The following is a 20,531-nucleotide window of genomic DNA, read 5'->3' as shown; positions in this document are numbered from 1 at the left end:
TAGGTGGCGGTAGTTGCACATCATTGAACAGACAAGAGATCAATTCCGTCTCGATAATTTAAAAAACAACAACGCTTTCAATAGCATTTTAATCGATTCAATTATTTCAGTTGTTATTGTTTCCTTGTGAAATCGGTAGGTACACCTTTTACAGTTGAATTCATGGGTGACATAAAGTCCGTCTTTTTCACTAGTTAGTTAGTAGCATGTCGTGTTGTCAACAGGAGGGACATGAGGACCGCAGCTCGGGTCTTTTTCCAGCTCAACGCGGTGCTTGTCGTTGTCAGAGAGAGAGAGATCTGGCCAGCAGAAGAAGTGTGTACACTTTCTCTGAATAGGAACATTGAATTTATATTTTGGAAGAAAGGGATTTTACACCGTAATATTGCCAAATTTAACATACGCCTTCTTTCGTATGTGTCATTTATTTATAATGGGAATAAATGGTAAATTCGCCAATCTAACTCCTGTTTTGGATTTTGACTTTCGCTTAGCCAGCTAACCACTTAGCTACTGTAACGTTAGCTTTGGATAACTACCAAAACCTAGTTAACTACGTACACTGTAGCTAGATAATTTAACTTAACTTACTCTCTAACGTTACAGAGGGTTAATCATTGTATTTATATTGGTAAAAGTCAATAATCAATCCATAGTTTCTGCTAAGTTTTCCGTAGCTAACTAGTTAGTTTGCCTCAAACTAACGTTTATCCGGACAGACATCAAATATTGTTGCCTTCTTAAATGACTTCTGAAATCATGTTTGTGTTGGTTTGTTTTGTAGCTACCTATTAGCTAGAGGTTTATTAACTATTATTTTCTACTCTTGTCTCAACGGCAGGAAATGGACCAGAAGCCAGACTTGGAAGCAACACTTCTGCAGCTTTAGAGAATAAAACAAATGATCACCTCTTGAAGTAACCGTACCGTTAATAACTCCTCACCGAATGATATACCGACGAGTATTTGCACAAGCCAACGTGTTTAAATGTAAAGTGGAGTAGCTAGGTGTTAACTTTTCCAGACAGTTAGATAGCTGTCATGGATATCTGTTCAAGACCTAGTGGAGAAATTCAAAGAAAAAACCCACAGCAGGATTTCGAGCTTATTCAACGAGTTGGGAGCGGCACATATGGAGACGTGTACAAGGTATTTTTTATTTTTATTTTTTCGATCTACCTTCAAACTAAAAGTACAGCAGTAGCATATTTCTGCATTTTAGATCCGTGTCTTACCAAAAACAAGCTCCACACCTGTTGGAAGACACGAGATCCCTATACCATATCTATGTCCTATTGAAACCTGGCCAGAGGACTCATATTAAGTTGTAAAGGTTGTATTTGTCTCCCCCAGGCCCATAGTTAAATCTCTCTCTCAATGTGTTTTGCTTTTATGGCCAAAATATGAGTAAAGTTATGCATAGTTGTATGTATGCTCTAGTGTCTACTAACACCTTGATTCTATGATCAGAACCTTTGCAGTTGTCAGTTTGCCAATAGTAGTTTGTGTTACAGGGGCATTTGCATTTTAGAATGGAGTTGATTGGGAAACACAGAGAATGCTTATCTAAAAATCAAAGTTATTTATATAGCCCTTCTTACATCAGCTGATATCTCAAAGTGCTGTACAGAAACCCAGCCTAAAACCCCAAACAGCAAGCAATGCAGGTGTAGAAGCACGGTGGCTAGGAAAAACTCCCTAGAAAGGCCAAAACCTAGGAAGAAACCTCGAGAGGAACCAGGCTATGAGGGGTGGCCAGTCCTCTTCTGCCTGTGCCGGGTGGAGATTATAACAGAACATGGCCAAGATGTTCAAATGTTCATAAATGACCAGCATGGTCAAATAATAATAATCACAGTAGTTGTCGAGGGTGCAACAAGTCAGCACCTCTACTGCTCCTGCTGTCTCTAGAGAGTTGAAAACAGCAGGTCTGGGACAGGTAGCACGTCCGGTGAACAGGTCAGGGTTCCATAGCCACAGGCAGAACAGTTGAAATTGGAGCAGCAGCACGGCCAGGTGGACTGGGGACAGCAAGGAGTCATCAGGCTAGGTAGTCCTGAGGCATGGTTCTCGGGCTCAGGTCCTCCGAGAGAAAGAGAGAATTAGAGAGCGCATACTTAAATTCACACAGGACACCAGATAAGACAGGAGAAGTACTCCAGATATAACAGACTCATCCTAGCCCCCCGACACAAACTACTGCAGCATAAATAATGGAGGCTGAGACAGGAGGGGTCAGGAGACACTGTGGCCCCATCCGATGATACCCCCGGACAGGGCCAAACAGGCAGGATATAAGCCCACCCACTTTTTCCAAAGCACAACCCCCACACCACTAGAGGGATATCTTCAACCACCAACTTACCATCCTGAGACAAGGCAGAGTATAGCCCACAAAGATCTCCGCCACAGCACAACCCAAGGAGGGGCGCCAACCCAGACAGGAAGATCATGTCAGTGACTCAACCCACTCAAGTGACGCACCCCTCCTAGGGACGGCATGGAAGAGCACCAGTAAGCCAGTGACTCAGCCCCCATAATAGGGTTAGAGGCAGAGAATCCCAGTGGAAAGAGGGGAACCGGCCAGGCAGAGACAGCAAGGGCGCCCTGTCGCTCCAGTGCCTTTCCGCTCACGTTCACACTCCTGGGCCAGACTACACTCAGTTATATGACCCACTGAAGAGATGAGTCTTCATTAAAGACTTAAAGGTTGAGACCGAGTCTGCGTTTCTCACATGGGTAGGCAGACCATTCCATAAAAATGGAGCTCTATAGGAGAAAGCCCTGCCTCCAGCTGTTTGCTTAAAAATTCTAGGGAGAATTAGGAGGCCTGCGTCTTGACCGTAGCGTACGTGTAGGTATGTACGGCAGGACCAAATCAGAGAGATGGGTAGGAGCAAGCCCATGTAATGCTTTGTAGGTTAGCAGTAAAACCTTGAAATCAGCCATTGCCTTGACAGGAAGCCAGTGTAGGGAGGCTAGCACTGGAGTAATATCACATTTTTTGGTTCTAGTCAGGATTCTAGCAGCCGTATTTAGCACTAACTGAAGTTTATTTAGTGCTTTATCCGGGTAGCCGGAAAGTAGAGCATTGCAGTAGTCTAACCTAGAAGTGACAAAAGCATGGATTCATTTTTATGCATAATTTTTGGACAGAAAGTTTCTGATTTTTGCAATGTTACGTAGATGGAAAAAAGCGGTCCTTGAAATGGTCTTGATATGTTCTTCAAAAGAGAGATCAGGGTCCAGAGTAACGCCGAGGTCCTTCACAGTTTTATTTGAGACGACTGTGCAACCATTAAGATTAATTGTCAGATTCAACAGAAGATATCTTTGTTTCATGGGACCTAGAACAAGCATCTCTGTTTTGTCAGAGTTTAAAAGTAGAACGTTTGCAGCCATCCACTTCCTTATGTCTGAAACACAGGCTGCTAGCGAGGGCAATTTTGGGGCTTCACCATGTTTCATTGAAATGTACAGCTGTGTGTCATCCGCATAGCAGTGAAAGTTAACATTATGTTTTCGAATGACATCCCCAAGAGGTAAAATATATAGTGAAAACAACAGTGGTCCTAAAACGGAACCTTGAGGAACACCGGAATTTACAGTTGATTTGTCAGAGGACAAACCATTCACAGAGACAAACTGATATCTTTCCGACAGATAAGATCTAAACCAGGCCAGAACTTGTCCGTGTAGACCAATTTTGGTTTCCAATCTCTCCAAAAGAATGTGGTGATCGATGGTATCAAACGCAGCACTAAGGTCTAGGAGCACGAGGACAGAAGGTTGAAGGTTTAGAGGCCAATATTATTTTATCATTGTGTCAAGGGATATAGTACTAAAACACTTGAGTGTCTCTCTTGATCCTAGGTCCAGGCAGAGTTGTGCAGACTCAGGACAACTGAGCTTTGGAGGAATACGCAGATTTAAAGAGGAGTCTGAAATTTGCTTTCTAATGATCATGATCTTTTCCTCAAAGAAGTTCATGAATTTATTACTGCTGAAGTAAAATGCTGCTTTTTAGTTAGCTTTGCGACAGTATCAAAAATACATTTTGGATTGTTCTTATTTTCCACAATTAAGTTGGAAAAATAGGAAGATCAAGCAGCAGTAAGGGCTCTTCGGTACTGCACGGTACTGTCTTTCCAAGCTAGTCGGAAGACTTCCAGTTTGGTGTAGCAGCAGTAAGGGCTCTTCGGTACTGCACGGTACTGTCTTTCCAAGCTAGTCGGAAGACTTCCAGTTTGGTGTGGCACCATTTCCATTCCAATTTTCTGGAGGCTTGCTTCAGAGCTCGGGTATTTTCTGTGTACCAGGGAGCTAGTTTCTTATGACAAATTGTTTTAGTTTTTAGGGGTGCAACTGCATCTAGGGTATTGCACAGGGTTAAATTGAGTTCCTCAGTTCGGTGGTTAACTGTTTTTTGTCCTCTGACGTCCTTGGGTTGTCAGTGGGAGTCTGGAAGGGCATCAAATAATCTTTGGTTTGTCTGAGAATTTATAGCACGACTTTTGATGCTCCTTGGTCGGGGACTGAGCAGATTATTTGTTGCGATTGCAAACGTAATAAAATGGTGGTCCAATAGTCCAGGATTATGAGGAAAAACATTAAGATCCATAACATTTATTCCATGGGACAAAACTAGGTCCAGAGTATGACTGTGACAGTGAGTAGGTCCAGAGACATGTTGGACAAAACCCACTGAGTCGATGATGGCTCTGAAAGCCTTTTGGAGTGGGTCTGTGGACTTTTCCATGTGAATATTAAAATCACCAAAAATTTGAATATTATCTGCTATGACTACAAGGTCCGATAGGAATTCAGGGAACTCAGTGAGGAACGCTGTATATGGCCCAGGAGGCCTGTAAACAGTAGCTATAAAAAGTGATTGAGTAGGCTGCATAGATTCCATGACTAGAAGCTCAAAAGACACAAAACTTCTACTTTTTTTTGATTTGTAAATTGAAATTTGCTATCGTAAATGTTAGCAACACCTCCGCCTTTGCGGGATGCATGGGGATATGGTCACTAGTGTAGCCAGGAGGTGAGGCCTCATTTAACACAGTAAATTCATCAGGCTTAAGCCTTCATGACATAATAAAGTATTTGAGCTGTTTAAACTCTTTGTGCAGCTTAATGTCAATGGGAAATGTCTACCTCTGGCCTAGTTATCAAGCACTTTATTGTATGTGGGCAGGTAATCCTCCTCTCTCCAAGTTGATTTTGCCTGTTTTTTTTTTTTTTTAGATGACTTGTGACATTTTGTAAAGGCTTTATTTAGAGTGGTGAGTCACCTACCAATCAAGGCTTTCATTTACTGAGTCAACCTTCTGCCCACTACATTATCACTTTAGTGTCTTGGGTTCCAAATACAGGAGGAGCTGGGATGTATATCCATTAGCCAGTTTACTAGGATGTATTGTCTCCTTTATGGGGATGATATATTGTCTCCTTTAGCCTCAGTCATGTAGGATGTATTTCCATTATGGGCCAGTTTCACTCATGTAGGATGTATTGTCTCCTTTATGGGCCAGCTTCAGTCATGTAGGATGTATAGTCTCCTTTATGGGCCAGTTTCACTCATGTATGATGTATAGCCTCCTTTATGGGCCAGCTTCAGTCATGTAGGATGTATTGTCTCCTTTATGGGCCAGCTTCAGTCATGTAGGATGTATAGTCTCCTTTATGGGCCAGCTTCACTCATGTATGATGTATAGTCTCCTTTATGGGCCAGCTTCAGTCATGTAGGATGTATAGCCTCCTTTATGGGCCAGCTTCAGTCATGTAGGATGTACAGCCTCCATTATGGGCCAGTTTCAGTCATGTAGGATGTGTTGCCTCCTTTATGGGCCAGTTTCACTCATGTAGGATGTATAGCCTCCTTTATGGGCCAGCTTCAGTCATGTATGATGTATAGCCTCCTTTATGGGCCAGCTTCAGTCAGGTATGATGTATAGCCTCCTTTATGGGCCAGCTTCAGTCATGTATGATGTATAGCCTCCTTTATGGGCCAGCTTCAGTCATGTATGATGTATAGCCTCCTTTATGGGCCAGCTTCAGTCATGTAGGATGTATAGCCTCCTTTATGGGCCAGCTTCAGTCAGGTATGATGTATAGCCTCCTTTATGGGCCATCATGTAGGATGTATAGCCTTTATGGGCCAGCTTTCATGTAGGATGTATAGCCTCCTTTATGGGCCAGCTTCAGTCATGTATGATGTATAGCCTCCTTTATGGGCCAGCTTCAGTCATGTATGATGTATAGCCTCCTTTATGGGCCAGCTTCAGTCATGTAGGATGTATAGTCTCCTTTATGGGCCAGCTTCAGTCATGTATGATGTATAGCCTCCTTTATGGGCCAGCTTCAGTCATGTAGGATGTATAGCCTCCTTTATGGGCCAGCTTCAGTCATGTATGATGTATAGCCTCCTTTATGGGCCAGCTTCAGTCATGTAGGATGTATAGACTCCTTTATGGGCCAGCTTCAGTCATGTATGATGTATAGACTCCTTTATGGGCCAGCTTCAGTCATGTAGGATGTATAGTCTCCTTTATGGGCCAGCTTCAGTCATGTATGATGTATAGCCTCCTTTATGGGCCAGCTTCAGTCATGTAGGATGTATAGCCTCCTTTATGGGCCAGCTTCAGTCATGTAGAATGTATAGCCTCCTTTATGGGCCAGCTTCAGTCATGTAGGATGTGTTGCCTCCTTTATGGGCCAGCTTCAGTCATGTATGATGTATAGCCTCCTTTATGGGCCAGTTTCACTCATGTAGGATGTATAGCCTCCTTTATGGGCCAGCTTCAGTCATGTATGATGTATAGCCTCCTTTATGGGCCAGCTTCAGTCATGTAGGATGTACAGCCTCCTTTATGGGCCAGCTTCAGTCATGTAGGATGTATAGCCTCCTTTATGAGCCAGCTTCAGTCATGTAGGATGTATAGCCTCCTTTATGGGCCAGCTTCAGTCATGTATGATGTATAGCCTCTTATGGGCCAGCTTCAGTCATGTATGATATATAGCCTCTTATGGGCCAGCTTCAGTCATGTAGGATGTGTTGCCTCCTTTATGGGCCAGCTTCAGTCATGCATGATGTATAGCCTCTTATGGGCCAGCTTCAGTCATGTAGGATGTAGCTAGCCTCCTTTATGGGCCAGCTTCAGTCATGTATGATGTATAGCATCCTTTATTGGCCAGCTTCAGTCATGTATGATGTATAGCCTCTTATGGGCCAGCTTCAGTCATGTAGGATGTGTTGCCTCCTTTATGGGCCAGCTTCAGTCATGTATGATGTATAGCCTCTTATGGGCCAGCTTCAGTCATGTAGGATGTAGCTAGCCTCCTTTATGGGCCAGCTTCAGTCATGTAGGATGTATAGCCTCCTTTATGGGCCAGCTTCAGTCATGTACGATGTATAGCCTCTTATGGGCCAGCTTCAGTCATGTATGATGTATAGCCTCTTATGGGCCAGCTTCAGTCATGTAGGATGTAGCTAGCCTCCTTTATGGGCCAGCTTCAGTCATGTATGATGTATAGCCTCTTATGGGCCAGCTTCAGTCATGTAGGATGTAGCTAGCCTCCTTTATGGGCCAGCTTCAGTCATGTATGATGTATAGCCTCCTTTATGGGCCAGCTTCAGTCATGTATGATGTAGCTAGCCTCCTTTATGGGCCAGCTTCAGTCATGTAGGATGTAGTCTTTATGGGCCAGCTTCAGTCATGTATGATGTAGCTAGCCTCCTTTATGGGCCAGCTTCAGTCATGTATGATGTAGCTAGCCTCCTTTATGAGCCAGCTTCAGTCATGTATGATGTATAGCCTCCTTTATGAGCCAGCTTCAGTCATGTAGGATGTAGCTAGCCTCCTTTATGGGCCAGCTTCAGTCATGTAGGATGTAGCTAGCCTCCTTTATGGGCCAGCTTCAGTCATGTAGGATGTAGCTAGCCTCCTTTATGGGCCAGCTTCAGTCATGTAGGATGTAGCTAGCCTCCTTTATGGGCCAGCTTCAGTCATGTAGGATGTAGCTAGCCTCCTTTATGGGCCAGCTTCAGTCATGTAGGATGTAGCTAGCCTCCTTTATGGGCCAGATTCAGTCATGTATGATGTATAGCCTCCTTTATGAGCCAGCTTCAGTCATGTAGGATGTAGCTAGCCTCCTTTATGGGCCAGCTTCAGTCATGTAGGATGTAGCTAGCCTCCTTTATGGGCCAGCTTCAGTCATGTAGGATGTAGCTAGCCTCCTTTATGGGCCAGCTTCAGTCATGTATGATGTAGCTAGCCTCCTTTATGGGCCAGCTTCAGTCATGTATGATGTAGCTAGCCTCCTTTATGAGCCAGCTTCAGTCATGTAGGATGTAGCTAGCCTCCTTTATGGGCCAGCTTCAGTCATGTAGGATGTAGCTAGCCTCCTTTATGGGCCAGCTTCAGTCATGTATGATGTAGCTAGCCTCCTTTATGGGCCAGCTTCAGTCATGTAGGATGTAGCTAGCCTCCTTTATGGGCCAGCTTCAGTCATGTAGGATGTAGCTAGCCTCCTTTATGGGCCAGCTTCAGTCATGTATGATGTAACTAGCCTCCTTTATGAGCCAGCTTCAGTCATGTAGGATGTAGCTAGCCTCCTTTATGGGCCAGCTTCAGTCATGTAGGATGTAGCTAGCCTCCTTTATGGGCCAGCTTCAGTCATGTATGATGTAGCTAGCCTCCTTTATGAGCCAGCTTCAGTCATGTAGGATGTAGCTAGCCTCCTTTATGGGCCAGCTTCAGTCATGTATGATGTAGCTAGCCTCCTTTATGGGCCAGCTTCAGTCATGTATGATGTAGCTAGCCTCCTTTATGAGCCAGCTTCAGTCATGTAGGATGTAGCTAGCCTCCTTTATGGGCCAGCTTCAGTCATGTAGGATGTAGCTAGCCTCCTTTATGGGCCAGCTTCAGTCATGTAGGATGTAGCTAGCCTCCTTTATGGGCCAGCTTCAGTCATGTAGGATGTAGCTAGCCTCCTTTATGAGCCAGCTTCAGTCATGTAGGATGTAGCTAGCCTCCTTTATGGGCCAGCTTCAGTCATGTAGGATGTAGCTAGCCTCCTTTATGGGCCAGCTTCAGTCATGTAGGATGTAGCTAGCCTCCTTTATGGGCCAGCTTCAGTCATGTATGATGTAGCTAGCCTCCTTTATGGGCCAGCTTCAGTCATGTAGGATGTAGCTAGCCTCCTTTATGGGCCAGCTTCAGTCATGTAGGATGTAGCTAGCCTCCTTTATGGGCCAGCTTCAGTCATGTAGGATGTAGCTAGCCTCAGGGCAATTCCACAGTCACAGACTGCTGCTGAGACTCAGCACTTTGTATGCCAAACAAAAACCAATGATTTCAAACCAACCCAAACAACTCTATTCACAAGGACGACTTTTAAGGATTTCCACTGAAGTTTGGTAACAGAATGACAGCACAAAAATATCCTTCTGCCATAGAGTTGTATGGCTTGCTTTAAAGTGCTACGCAGGATTTAAAACAAATAATTAACGTTGTAATTTCAGAAAATGTCCATAATATGTCTGCAATAATAGTGGAATGATGGTGTCACAGTTACTCGCCTGTCAGTGTTGTAATTGCCTGTGATATTCACCTATTTATTTCTCCCTGTCTGAGTGGCATCAAGTTGGGATTATTATTATTATTATTATGGCATCAAGTTGGGAAAGCTATTCATTCTGACTTTGTTGCTGAGTTTATCGACTGGAAATCGCTCTGTCATTAACTGGTTGCTAAAATTCTACACTGTTTGCTCAATTTCAGTTTATGTGAGGGAAAACAAGCACTGAATAGATGAGGAAATCATTGTACCATCTAAATCGCTGTGATTTAGTGTTAAGTAGCGTTAAGATTTCCCTTCACTGGAAGAAAGGGGCCAAACCATGAAAAACAGCCCCAGACCATTATTCCTCCTCCACCAAACTTTACAGTTGGCACTATGCAGTTGGGCAGGTAGCGATCTCCTGGCATCCACCAAACTCAGATTCATCCGTCAGACTGCCAGATGGTGAAGCGTGACTCATCAACCCAGAGAGAGAGTTTCCACTGCTCCAGAGTCCAATGGCGGAGAGCTTTATACCAGTCCAGCCGATGCTTGGCATTGCACATGGTGATCTTAGGCTTGTGTGAGGCTGCTCTGCCATGGAAACCCATTTCATGAAGCTCCAAACGAACAGTTCTTGTGCTGAAGTTGCTTCCAGAGGCAGTTTGGAACTCGGTAGTGAGTGTTGCAACCGAGGACAGACTTTTACCCACTTCAGGATTTCGGCGGTCCCGTTCTGTGAGCTTGTGTGTGGCCTACCACTTCCCGGCTGAGCCGTTGTTGCTCCTAGACGTTTCCATTTCACAATAAAGGCACTTACAGTTGACTGGGGCAGCTCAAGCAGGGCAGAAATTTGACAAACTGAAAGCCACCGATCTCTCGATTGTAAGGTCATTTTATTGCCAATGTTTGTATATGTAGATTGAATAGCTGTGCGCGATTTTATATACCTGTCAGCAATGGTGTGGCTGAAATAGCCAAAGTTGCTAATTTGAATGGTTGTCCACATACTATTGTGTGTATGTACAGTTGAAGTTGTAAGTTTACATACACTGAGGTTGGAGTCAGTAGAACTGATTTTTCAACCACCTCCACACAGTTCTTGTTAACAAACTATATAGTTTTGTAAGTCGGTTAGGACATCTACTTTGTGCATGACACAAGTAATTTTTCCAACAATTTGTTTACAGACTGATTGTTTCACTTATAATTCACTGTATCACAATTCCAGTGGGTCAGAAGTTTATATACACTAAGTTGACTGTGCCTTTAAACAGCTTGGAAAATTCTAGAAAATGATGTCATGGCTTTAGAAGCTTCTCATAGGCTAATTGACATAATTGTAGTCAATTGGATGTGTATCTGTGGTTGTATTTCAAGGCCTACCTTCAAACTCAGTGCCTCTTTGCTTGACATCATGGGAAAATCAAAAGAAATCAGCAAAGACCTCAGAATTTTTTAAAGCCTTGTTCAGAATAAAAAATATTCCAAAACATGCATGATGTTTGCAATAAGGCACTAAAGTAAAACTGCCAAAAAAATGTGGCAAAGGAATTAACTTTATGTCCTAAATACAAAGCGTTATGTTTGGGGGGGGAATCCAACACATCACTGAGTACCACTCTTCATATTTTCAAGCATGGTGGTGGCTGCATCAGGTTATGGGTATGCTTGTCATCGGCAAGAACTAGGGAGTTTTTTTTGTTGTTTGATGAAAAAATTAACGTAATAGAGCTAAGCAATGGGCAAAATCGTAGAGGAAAACCTGGTTCCAGCAGACACTGGGAGATACATTCACCTTTCAGCAGGACAGTAACCTACACGGGAGATGCTTACCAAGAAGACATTGAATGATTCTGAGTGGCCTCGTTACAGTTTTGACATACATCTCCTTGAAAATCTATGGCAGGACTTGGAAAATGGCTTTCTAGCAATTATCAACAACCAAGTTGACAGAGCAAAAGAATTTAATGAATAATATGCAAATATTGTACCATTCATGTGTGCAATGCTCTTTGACTTTACCCAGAAAGACTCACATCTGTAATTGACTCCCAAGCTCTATTGACTCAGGGGTGTGAATAATTATGTAAATTAGATTTCTGTTTTTCATTTTTTTAAATAAATGTGCAAATAAACGTCATTATGGCCTATTGTGTGTAGATGGTTGAATTGTTTTATATTTAATAATACATTTTGAATTCAAAATGTGGACTAAGTCAAGGGGTTGGAAGACTTTCTGAAGGTGCTGTATATAAATGGATATTTTTCTGAAATTACAATGCAAAAATAAATCATGTGTGGCACCTTTTTTGCAAAGAATCTTTTTTTGACCATGCTCTTGGAAAACGTATCGGCATCATTCTGTAACATTGTAGCCAGAAGTCTTAAGCCTGTTTTTAATTCTTGCTCCACAGACCGACTGAGATTCAATGTTTGTTTTATTTTTTACTGAAGGTTTTTCATGTGTTGAAGTGGTTAGAACATTGCCAAGTTGTTCTGTATAATCATTCTATGATGGCGATAAAGCAGGGTACTGTTTCATCTGTGAAGGAGGAATCCGATGGGCTTTCTGTCGAGTCAGTTAAAGGAGTTACCTGCCTCGTAACATTGTCTCTCTGAATAGCAACATTGGCTCTCTGAATAGCAACATTGTCTCTCTGAATAGCAACATTGTCTCTCTGAATAGCAACATTGTCTCTCTGAATAGCAACATTGTCTCTCTGAATAGCAACATTGTCTCTCTGAATAGCAACATTGTCTCTCGGAATAGCAACATTGTCTCTCGGAATAGCAACATTGTCTCTCTGAATAGCAACATTGTCTCTCTGAATAGCAACATTGTCTCTCGGAATAGCAACATTGTCTCTCGGAATAGCAACATTGTCTCTCGGAATAGCAACATTGTCTCTCTGGATAGCAACATTGTCTCTCGGAATAGCAACATTGCCTCTCGGAATAGCAACATTGTCTCTCGGAATAGCAAAATACCTTCACATATTTGAACGCACTCGCTGTCAAAAGAAAAACGTACAACCTCGTGAAAAATGAGAGGAGTTATTTTAGTCTCCCCCCCCCCACTGTGGACAGCTTCTGTAACCCCGAAGTAACCATGTGATAAAGCATCGCGCTGTGATAGCCGACCCCTGTCTGATGTAACGTGTGGTGAAAGCTAGATGAATTACTATTACCAGGGGAAGGGAGAGAGCTACAGACGATTCAGCTTCAATTTCCCCCATTTTGTCCTGGCAGAGTTCTGGGACGCTCCCAAGTCCCTGTGTTTGTGTGTTCACATAAAGTGCATGTGTGTTCACATAAAGCAACAACACATTTTGAATGACTCGGGGAATTGGATTGAATTTCACTACACTCGCAATAATATCTGCTAAGTATTTATGTGTGTGTGTACCCAATAAAATGTGATTTGATTTGGAGTATAACAAAGTAGACACTTCCCTGTCTGTCTCCAAGGTCCAAGTCAGGATCACAGACAGTTGTGTTCATGTTTAGTTCATGTTTTTATATCCATTTGCTATAGATGACGAGGCTACCAATTTGATCCAGTCGAAGCAGCCCGTCTGTCGAACTCTTGCCTCACAAAGCAATCTTTGGCAGGCCACTCCCACCACAGACACAGGCTGCCGAGGCAGGCCACTCCCACCACAGAAAACAGGCGGCCGGTGGAATGCAGTACCCTTGGTATTCTCCCAGAGAGAGCAGTACCCTGGTATTCTCCCAGAGAGAGCCGTACCCTGGTATTCTCCCAGAGAGAGCAGTACCCTGGTATTCTCCCAGAGAGAGCAGTACCCTTGGTATTCTCCCAGAGAGCAGTACCCTGGTATTCTCCCAGAGAGAGCAGTACCCTTGGTATTCTCCCAGAGAGAGCAGTACCCTGGTATTCTCCCAGAGAGAGCCGTACCCTGGTATTCTCCCAGAGAGAGCCGTACCCTGGTATTCTCCCAGAGAGAGCCGTACCCTTGGTATTCTCCCAGAGAGAGCAGTACCCTGGTATTCTCCCAGAGAGAGCCATGAACACAATCCTTGGGCGAGTCCTAAATGACACTCTCTTTCTGATCTCTGGCAGTCCCACCCCAGACACAGTCCCACCCCAGACACAGTCCCACCCCAGACCGAAGCAGGACTGTGGCAGAGGGAAATATGATCAGGTCCTTGTCTAAACATGAGCCCAGAATGGGAGTGTTCTGTGCTGTACTGACAGCAGTAATATTTCAGATTTGAACGATCCTCCCCATACCATGTTGTTTTGGTCTGCTGCAGTGCAGAGACAGTTTTTACAAACATCTGAACCCCGAGTGAGGTATCAACGAGGAAGTAAGCCCATGGAGCTTGATTTTGATTGGTTGTTTTATAACTCAGCTCTTGCCTCTCTCTTTTGAGTAACAGTTTTCTAATGTTTCATTCAGGGATGGAAATTAAGAATAGCTCGCTAGCCCGAGGCGAATACTTTTCAGTAGAAAAATGTGTCCTTCTAGCCTGCCAGATTGTGACATTTTTGTGGTTTCTCATAGTACAAATTTTGGAGCCAGGCTAGTAACATTGTCTGCTCTAGACTTTCATCTACATTATCTCTGTCTGTTAGTTGTCCTGGGACTATAAATGGTATTTAGTAATCTGTCAATACAGGATGTTAAGTGTTTTCAATTTTTATTTATTTATTATATTTCAATTGTTTGCTAGTTGCGGGCCAAAACTCTTGATTTTTATTGTGGCAATTCAGACATTTTGCATGGTGAATTATGATGATTTTATCAAATTTGCCAATAAATGCGCCGACGAGGGAAAGTTTGTTGCTTGATTGAATCATTTTATGCAATTAAAAGTGTGGTGATTGGATAAAATTGCAAGCCATCTTTTTTTAGTGAGGTGATTAGACAGTTTATGCGATTAATAGTGCAGTGATTTGGTCAGGTGCTTTTAAACCCTTGCATAATATGTGGAGTTGTTGATCTGGCTAAATATGTTGCAAATTGCAAAAATCCTGGAGGGACTGAGTAATGAAGATGAAACCAACAATACTAATTGTTGTCATTTGCAAACTTTAGAGAGATCTATTCATTGTGTGGCAGTGAAGTGTGTGGCAGACAGAACCATGGCGCGGTGTGAGCCGATGGTAGAGCACGGTACCCAGTAGAGCACGGTGCCCTGTAGAGCACAGTGATTGCAAAACCAGGAAAGTGACTGGCTCCCCAAGCAGTGTTCTAAAATGTTTTATTCTCTCTTTCAGGCTCGAAACATCCAAACGGGAGAGCTTGCTGCTGTTAAGATTATTAAACTGGAGCCAGGTGAGTTGGATCGACCTACAATTCCTCTTCCTACTTATCAATGAAACGTACTCCACTCATTGACAATTTCTAACTAAAGAGGACGTTTGCATGTAATGTTGCAACCCAGGTTTAAGGGAGAATAATATTTTCATAAGACTGAGTGTAGGTGAGCAGCCATTTTGACAAAAAAAAAATGTAAAAAAATCTATAATTCTCTGTTAAAACCATTTAAACCCTGATGTGTTGGAAGTGAGTTCTATACCTTAAGACTGTTGCAAAACTGGTCTGCAGAAGCCATGGATTTCTGTCGTTTTGTAAGATGGGAGGAAAATAAATGTTTTGAGGTCTCCATGGGTCTTGGACTGGCCGTTTCACTGTGACCCAGATTAGAGAGGATTACCACCAGAGGACCTGTTGTGCCTCCAGCCTGCCAGCCAGATAAACAACAGATGATTAACTAACCTAATGACACTGATGTAAAGAAGAGGGGGGTCCCTACTGGGTGGTTCCTACATTGGTGTGACGGGGGCCGTAGGAGTTGGCTAGACCGCACAAACAGATGTGGGACCAGGCAAGGTGTTTCCTCATCCTCATACTAATGTTGATGACGTCTCTCTCTCTCTCTTTTTAGAGTTTGTTTTTAGACTGACCTTTTAATCCTACAAGTTGAATGGAAATGAAGGATGTGTGTTGTGGGTGTTGTTTTTTGTGTGGATTTGTTTTGTTTTTTTGCATCTTATAACATGTGAAATACATGTTAACGCTTCGTGGTTCAACTCCATAGGAAGCCAAGGGAAAAATTCTCTCCTGATTCTGATCCCTTTTTTTCCACGATCTTTCACCACCAGAGATCCGTAGATAGAATGCATCCCAAATGCAACCCTAATTCCCTACATAGTGCACTACTTTGGACCAGGGCCCAAGTAATGCACCATGTCGGGAATAGGGTGTCTAGTGAAGCAACCATAAGCAGGACTTGATATTCAGGTACATTTGCAAGTCGCACACCGGGCTAGTGCCAATGGAAATCTGGAGCGGGTGTAGTTGCCCTTTACATTTTTATTTCATTTTTTTTTAAATCAATTGTGCACCTAGCAAGAGTGTTTGGATAGCGTTGTTTCTGGGGTGTACAGTGTAGCCTACATGTGATGGCACAGTTGGAAACACTAATGCCAAGCCCGTTTGATACAAATCATCATCATGGTGTCATTCTACCAGGTAGGTCTACTTTGCGGTGAATATTTAACTGGGATGTTTTTTTTTGGTTAAATGTTTATTCAAATGGCACATGATGACTTATTGCATGTCTAGCCCTGTAGCCCTGTAAGAGAAGTACCTTACCGGACCGTGGTCATCTGTTAGGAGGAGGAGGAGGAGGAGGACCGTGGTCATCTGTTATGAGGAGGAGGAGGACCGTGGTCATCTGTTAGGAGGAGGAGGAGGACCGTGGTCATCTGTTAGGAGGAGGAGGAGGGACCGTGGTCATCTGTTAGGAGGAGGAGGAGGACCGTGGTCATCTGTTAGGAGGAGGAGGAGGACCGTGGGAGCCAGTCATCTGTTAGGAGGAGGAGGAGGACCGTGGTCATCTGTTAGGAGGAGGAGGAGGACCGTGGTCATCTGTTAGGAGGAGGAGGAGGACCGTGGTCATCTGTTAGGAGGAGGAGGAGGACCGTGGTCATCTGTTAGGAGGAGGAGGAGGACCGTGGTCATCTGTTAGGAGGAGGAGGAGGAGGACCGTGGTCATCTGTTAGGAGGAGGAGGACCGTGGTCATCTGTTAGGGAGGAGGAGGAGGACCGTGGTCATCTGTTGGTCATCTGTTAGGAGGAGGAGGAGGACCGTGGTCATCTGTTAGGAGGAGGAGGAGGACCGTGGTCATCTGTTGAGGAGGAGGAGGAGGACCGTGGTCATCTGTTATGAGGAGGAGGACCGTGGTCATCTGTTAGGAGGAGGAGGACCGTGGTCATCTGTTATCAAATTTGAGGAGGATGGAGGAGGACCGTGGTCATCTGTTTGAGGAGGAGGAGGAGGACCGTGGTCATCTGTTTAGGAGGAGGAGGAGGAGGACCGTGTGGTCATCTGGAGGAGGAGGAGGAGGATTGTGGTCATCTGTTATGAGGAGGAGGAGGAGGACCGTGGTCATCTGTTATGAGGAGGAGGAGGAGGACCGTGTGGTCATCTGTTTAGGAGGTGAGGGACCGTGGTCATCTGTTAATAGGAGGAGAGGAGGACCGTGGTCATCTGTTTGAGGAGGAGGAGGACCGTGGTCATCTGTTATGAGGACCGTGGTCATCTGTTGAGGAGGAGGAGGAGGACCGTGGTCATCTGTTTGGAGGAGGAGGAGGACCGTGGTCATCTGTTATGAGGAGGAAGGACCGTGGTCATCTGTTATAGGAGGAGGAGGAGGACCGTGGTCATCTGTTAAAGGAGGAGGACCGTGGTCATCTGTTAGGAGTGAAGTGTGTGGTCATCTGTTAGGAGGAGGAGAACCGTGGTCATCGTGGTGTGAGGAGGAGGAGGAGGACCGTGGTCATCTGTTAGGATGGAGGACCTGTGGTCATCTGTTAGGAGGAGGAGGAGGAGGATGGTCATCTGTTATGAGGAGGAGGACCGTGGTCATCTGTTCTGAGGAAGGAGGAGGACCGTGGTCATCTGTTTATGAGGAGGAAGGACCGTGGTCATCTGTTAGGAGGAGGAGGAGGACCGTGGTCACGGAGGAGGAGGACCGTGGTCATCTGTTAGGAGGAGGAGGAGGACCGTGGTCATCTGTTATGAGGAGGTCATCTGTTGGAGGAGGAGGAGGACCGTGGTCATCTGTTCCTACTTAGGAGGAGGAGGAGGACCGTGGTCATCTGTTATGAGGAATTTCTAATGAGGAGGAGGACCGTGGTCATCTGTTGCAACACAGAGGAAGGAGGACCGTGGTCATCTGTTAGGAGGAGGAGGAGGAGGACCGTGGTCATCTGTTAGGAGGAGGAGGCGTGGTCATCTGTTTGAGGAGGGGAAGGAGGACCGTGGTCATCTATAACCGTGGTCATCTGTTAAAGGACCATGGTCATCTGTTATGAGGAGGAGGAGGAGGACCGTGGTCATCTGTAAGTCATCTGTTGGAGGAGGACCGTGGTCATCTGTTAGGAGGAGGAGGAGGACCGTGGTCATCTGTTGTTCATTGTTAAGAGGACCGTGGGTTAGGAGGAGGAGGAGGACCGTGGTCATCTGTTAGGAGGAGGAGGAGGACCGTGGTCATGGGTCTTGGAGGAGGACCGTGGTCATCTGTGTCATCTGTTATGGAGGCGGAGGAGGACCGTGGTCATCTGTTGTGAGGAGGAGGACCGTGGTCATCTGATACCGTGGTCATCTGTTATGAGGAGGAGGAGGACCGTGGTCATCTGATAGGAGGAGGAGGAGGACCGTGGTCATCTGTTATGAGGAGGAGGAGGACCGTGGTCATCTGTTATGAGGAGGAGGAGGACCGTGGTCATCTGTTAGGTGAGGAGGAGGACCGTGGTCATCTGTTAGGAGGGAGGAGGAGGACCATGGTCATCTGTTATGAGGAGGAGGAGGACCGTGGTCATCTGTTGGGAGGAGGAGGACCGTGGTCATCTGTTAGAGGAGGAGGAGGACCGTGGTCATCTGTTAGGATGAGGAGGACCGTGGTCATCTGTTAGGAGGAGGAGGAGGACCGTGGTCATCTGTTATGAGGAGGAGGACCGTGGTCATCTGTTATGAGGAGGAGGAGGACCGTGGTCATCTTTTATGAGGAGGAGGACGACCGTGGTCATCTGTTATGAGGAGGAGGACCGTGGTCATCTGTTATGAGGAGGAGGAGGACCGTGGTCATCTGTTATGAGGAGGAGGAGGACCGTGGTCATCTGTTATGAGGAGGAGGAGGACCGTGGTCATCTGTTATGAGGAGGAGGAGGACCGTGGTCATCTGTTATGAGGAGGAGGAGGACCGTGGTCATCTGTTAGGAGGAGGAGGAGGAGGACCGTGGTCATCTGTTAGGAGGACCAGAGAGGACCGTGGTCATCTGTTAGGATGCATCCCAGGAGGAGGACCGTGGTCATCTGTTATGAGGAGGAGGACCGTGGTCATCTGTTGGAGGAGGAGGAAGGACCGTGGTCATCTGTTAGGGAGGAGGAGGACCGTGGTCATCTGTTAGGAAGGAGGACCGTGGTCATCTGTTATGGGAGGAGGACCGTGGTCATCTGTTAGGGAGGAGGAGGAGGACCGTGGTCATCTGTTAGGAGGAGGAGGAGGACCGTGGTCATCTGTTAGGAGGAGGAGGAGGACCGTGGTCATCTGTTAGGAAAGGAGGACCGTGGTCATCTGTTAGGAGGAGGAGGACCGTGGTCATCTGTTAGGAGGAGGAGGAGGACCGTGGTCATCTGTTATGAGGAGGAGGAGGAGGAGGACCGTGGACATCTGTGAGGAGGACCGTGGTCAGTTGGACCGTGGTCATCTGTTATGCCAGGAGGAGGACCGTGGTCATCTGTTATGAGGAGGAGGAGGACCGTGGTCATCTGTTATGAGGAGGAGGAGGACCGTGGTCATCTGTTATGAGGAGGAATAGGACCGTGGTCATCTGTTATGAGGAGGAGGAGGACCGTGGTCATCTGTTATGAGGAGGAGGAGGACCGTGGTCATCTGTTATGAGGAGGAGGAGGGACCGTGGTCATCTGTTATGAGGAGGAGGACCGGACCGTGGTCATCTGTTATGAGGAGGAGGAGGACCGTGGTCATCTGTTATGAGGAGGAGGAGGACCGTGGTCATCTGTTATGAGGAGGAGGAGGACCGTGGTCATCTGTTATGAGGAGGAGGACCGTGGTCATCTGAGGAGGAGGAGGACCGTGGTCATCTGTTAGGAGGAGGAGGACCGTGGTCATCTGTTAGGAGGAGGAGGACCGTGGTCATCTGTTATGGGGAGGAGGACCGTGGTCATCTGTTAGGAGGAGGAGGAGGACCGTGGTCATCTGTTAGGGAGGAGGAGGACCGTGGTCATCTGTTAGGAGGAGGAGGAGGACCGTGGTCATCTGTTAGGAGGAGGAGGAGGACCGTGGTCATCTGTTAGGAGGAGGAGGAGGACCGTGGTCATCTGTTAGGAGGAGGAGGAGGAGGAGCGTGGACATCTGTTAGGAGGAGGAGGAGGAGGACCGTGGTCATCTGTTAGGAGGAGGAGGACCGTGGTCATCTGTTATGAGGAGGAGGAGGACCGTGGTCATCTGTTATGAGGAGGAGGAGGACCGTGGTCATCTGTTATGAGGAGGAGGAGGACCGTGGTCATCTGTTATGAGGAGGAGGACCGTGGTCATCTGTTAGGAGGAGGAGGACCGTGGTCATCTGTTATGAGGAGGAGGAGGACCGTGGTCATCTGTTATGAGGAGGAGGAGGACCGTGGTCATCTGTTATGAGGAGGAGGACCGTGGTCATCTGTTATGAGGAGGAGGAGGAGGACCGTGGTCATCTGTTATGAGGAGGAGGACCGTGGTCATCTGTTAGGAGGAGGAGGAGGAGGACCGTGGTCATCTGTTATGAGGAGGAGGACCGTGGTCATCTGTTATGAGGAGGAGGAGGAGGACCGTGGTCATCTGTTAGGAGGAGGAGGACCGTGGTCATCTGTTAGGAGGAGGAGGACCGTGGTCATCTGTTATGGGGAGGAGGACCGTGGTCATCTGTTAG

At 45.8% G+C, this 20,531-nt stretch overlaps 1 protein-coding gene across 1 annotated transcript in view; it reads left to right on the top strand.

Annotated features, from left to right (window-relative positions):
• Positions 1 to 12: 12 nt before the first annotated feature.
• The window catches only part of LOC135526881 (mitogen-activated protein kinase kinase kinase kinase 5-like), a 60,589-nt gene continuing 40,070 nt past the window's right edge, over positions 13 to 20,531 (top strand). The window contains exons 1-4 of the mRNA XM_064955548.1: positions 13 to 135; positions 225 to 315; positions 842 to 1,149; positions 14,813 to 14,870. Of these exons, the coding sequence (XP_064811620.1) occupies positions 1,042 to 1,149; positions 14,813 to 14,870 (166 nt within the window). The 5' untranslated portion in view covers positions 13 to 135; positions 225 to 315; positions 842 to 1,041. The remainder of the gene's footprint in view (positions 136 to 224; positions 316 to 841; positions 1,150 to 14,812; positions 14,871 to 20,531) is intronic.

The sequence above is a fragment of the Oncorhynchus masou genome, chromosome 32 (genome assembly GCF_036934945.1).
Source record: "Oncorhynchus masou masou isolate Uvic2021 chromosome 32, UVic_Omas_1.1, whole genome shotgun sequence".
Taxonomy (NCBI): Eukaryota; Metazoa; Chordata; class Actinopteri; order Salmoniformes; family Salmonidae; genus Oncorhynchus; species Oncorhynchus masou.
Note: the sequence above shows the minus strand (reverse complement) of the source record. Positions and strands in the feature narration are given on the sequence as shown.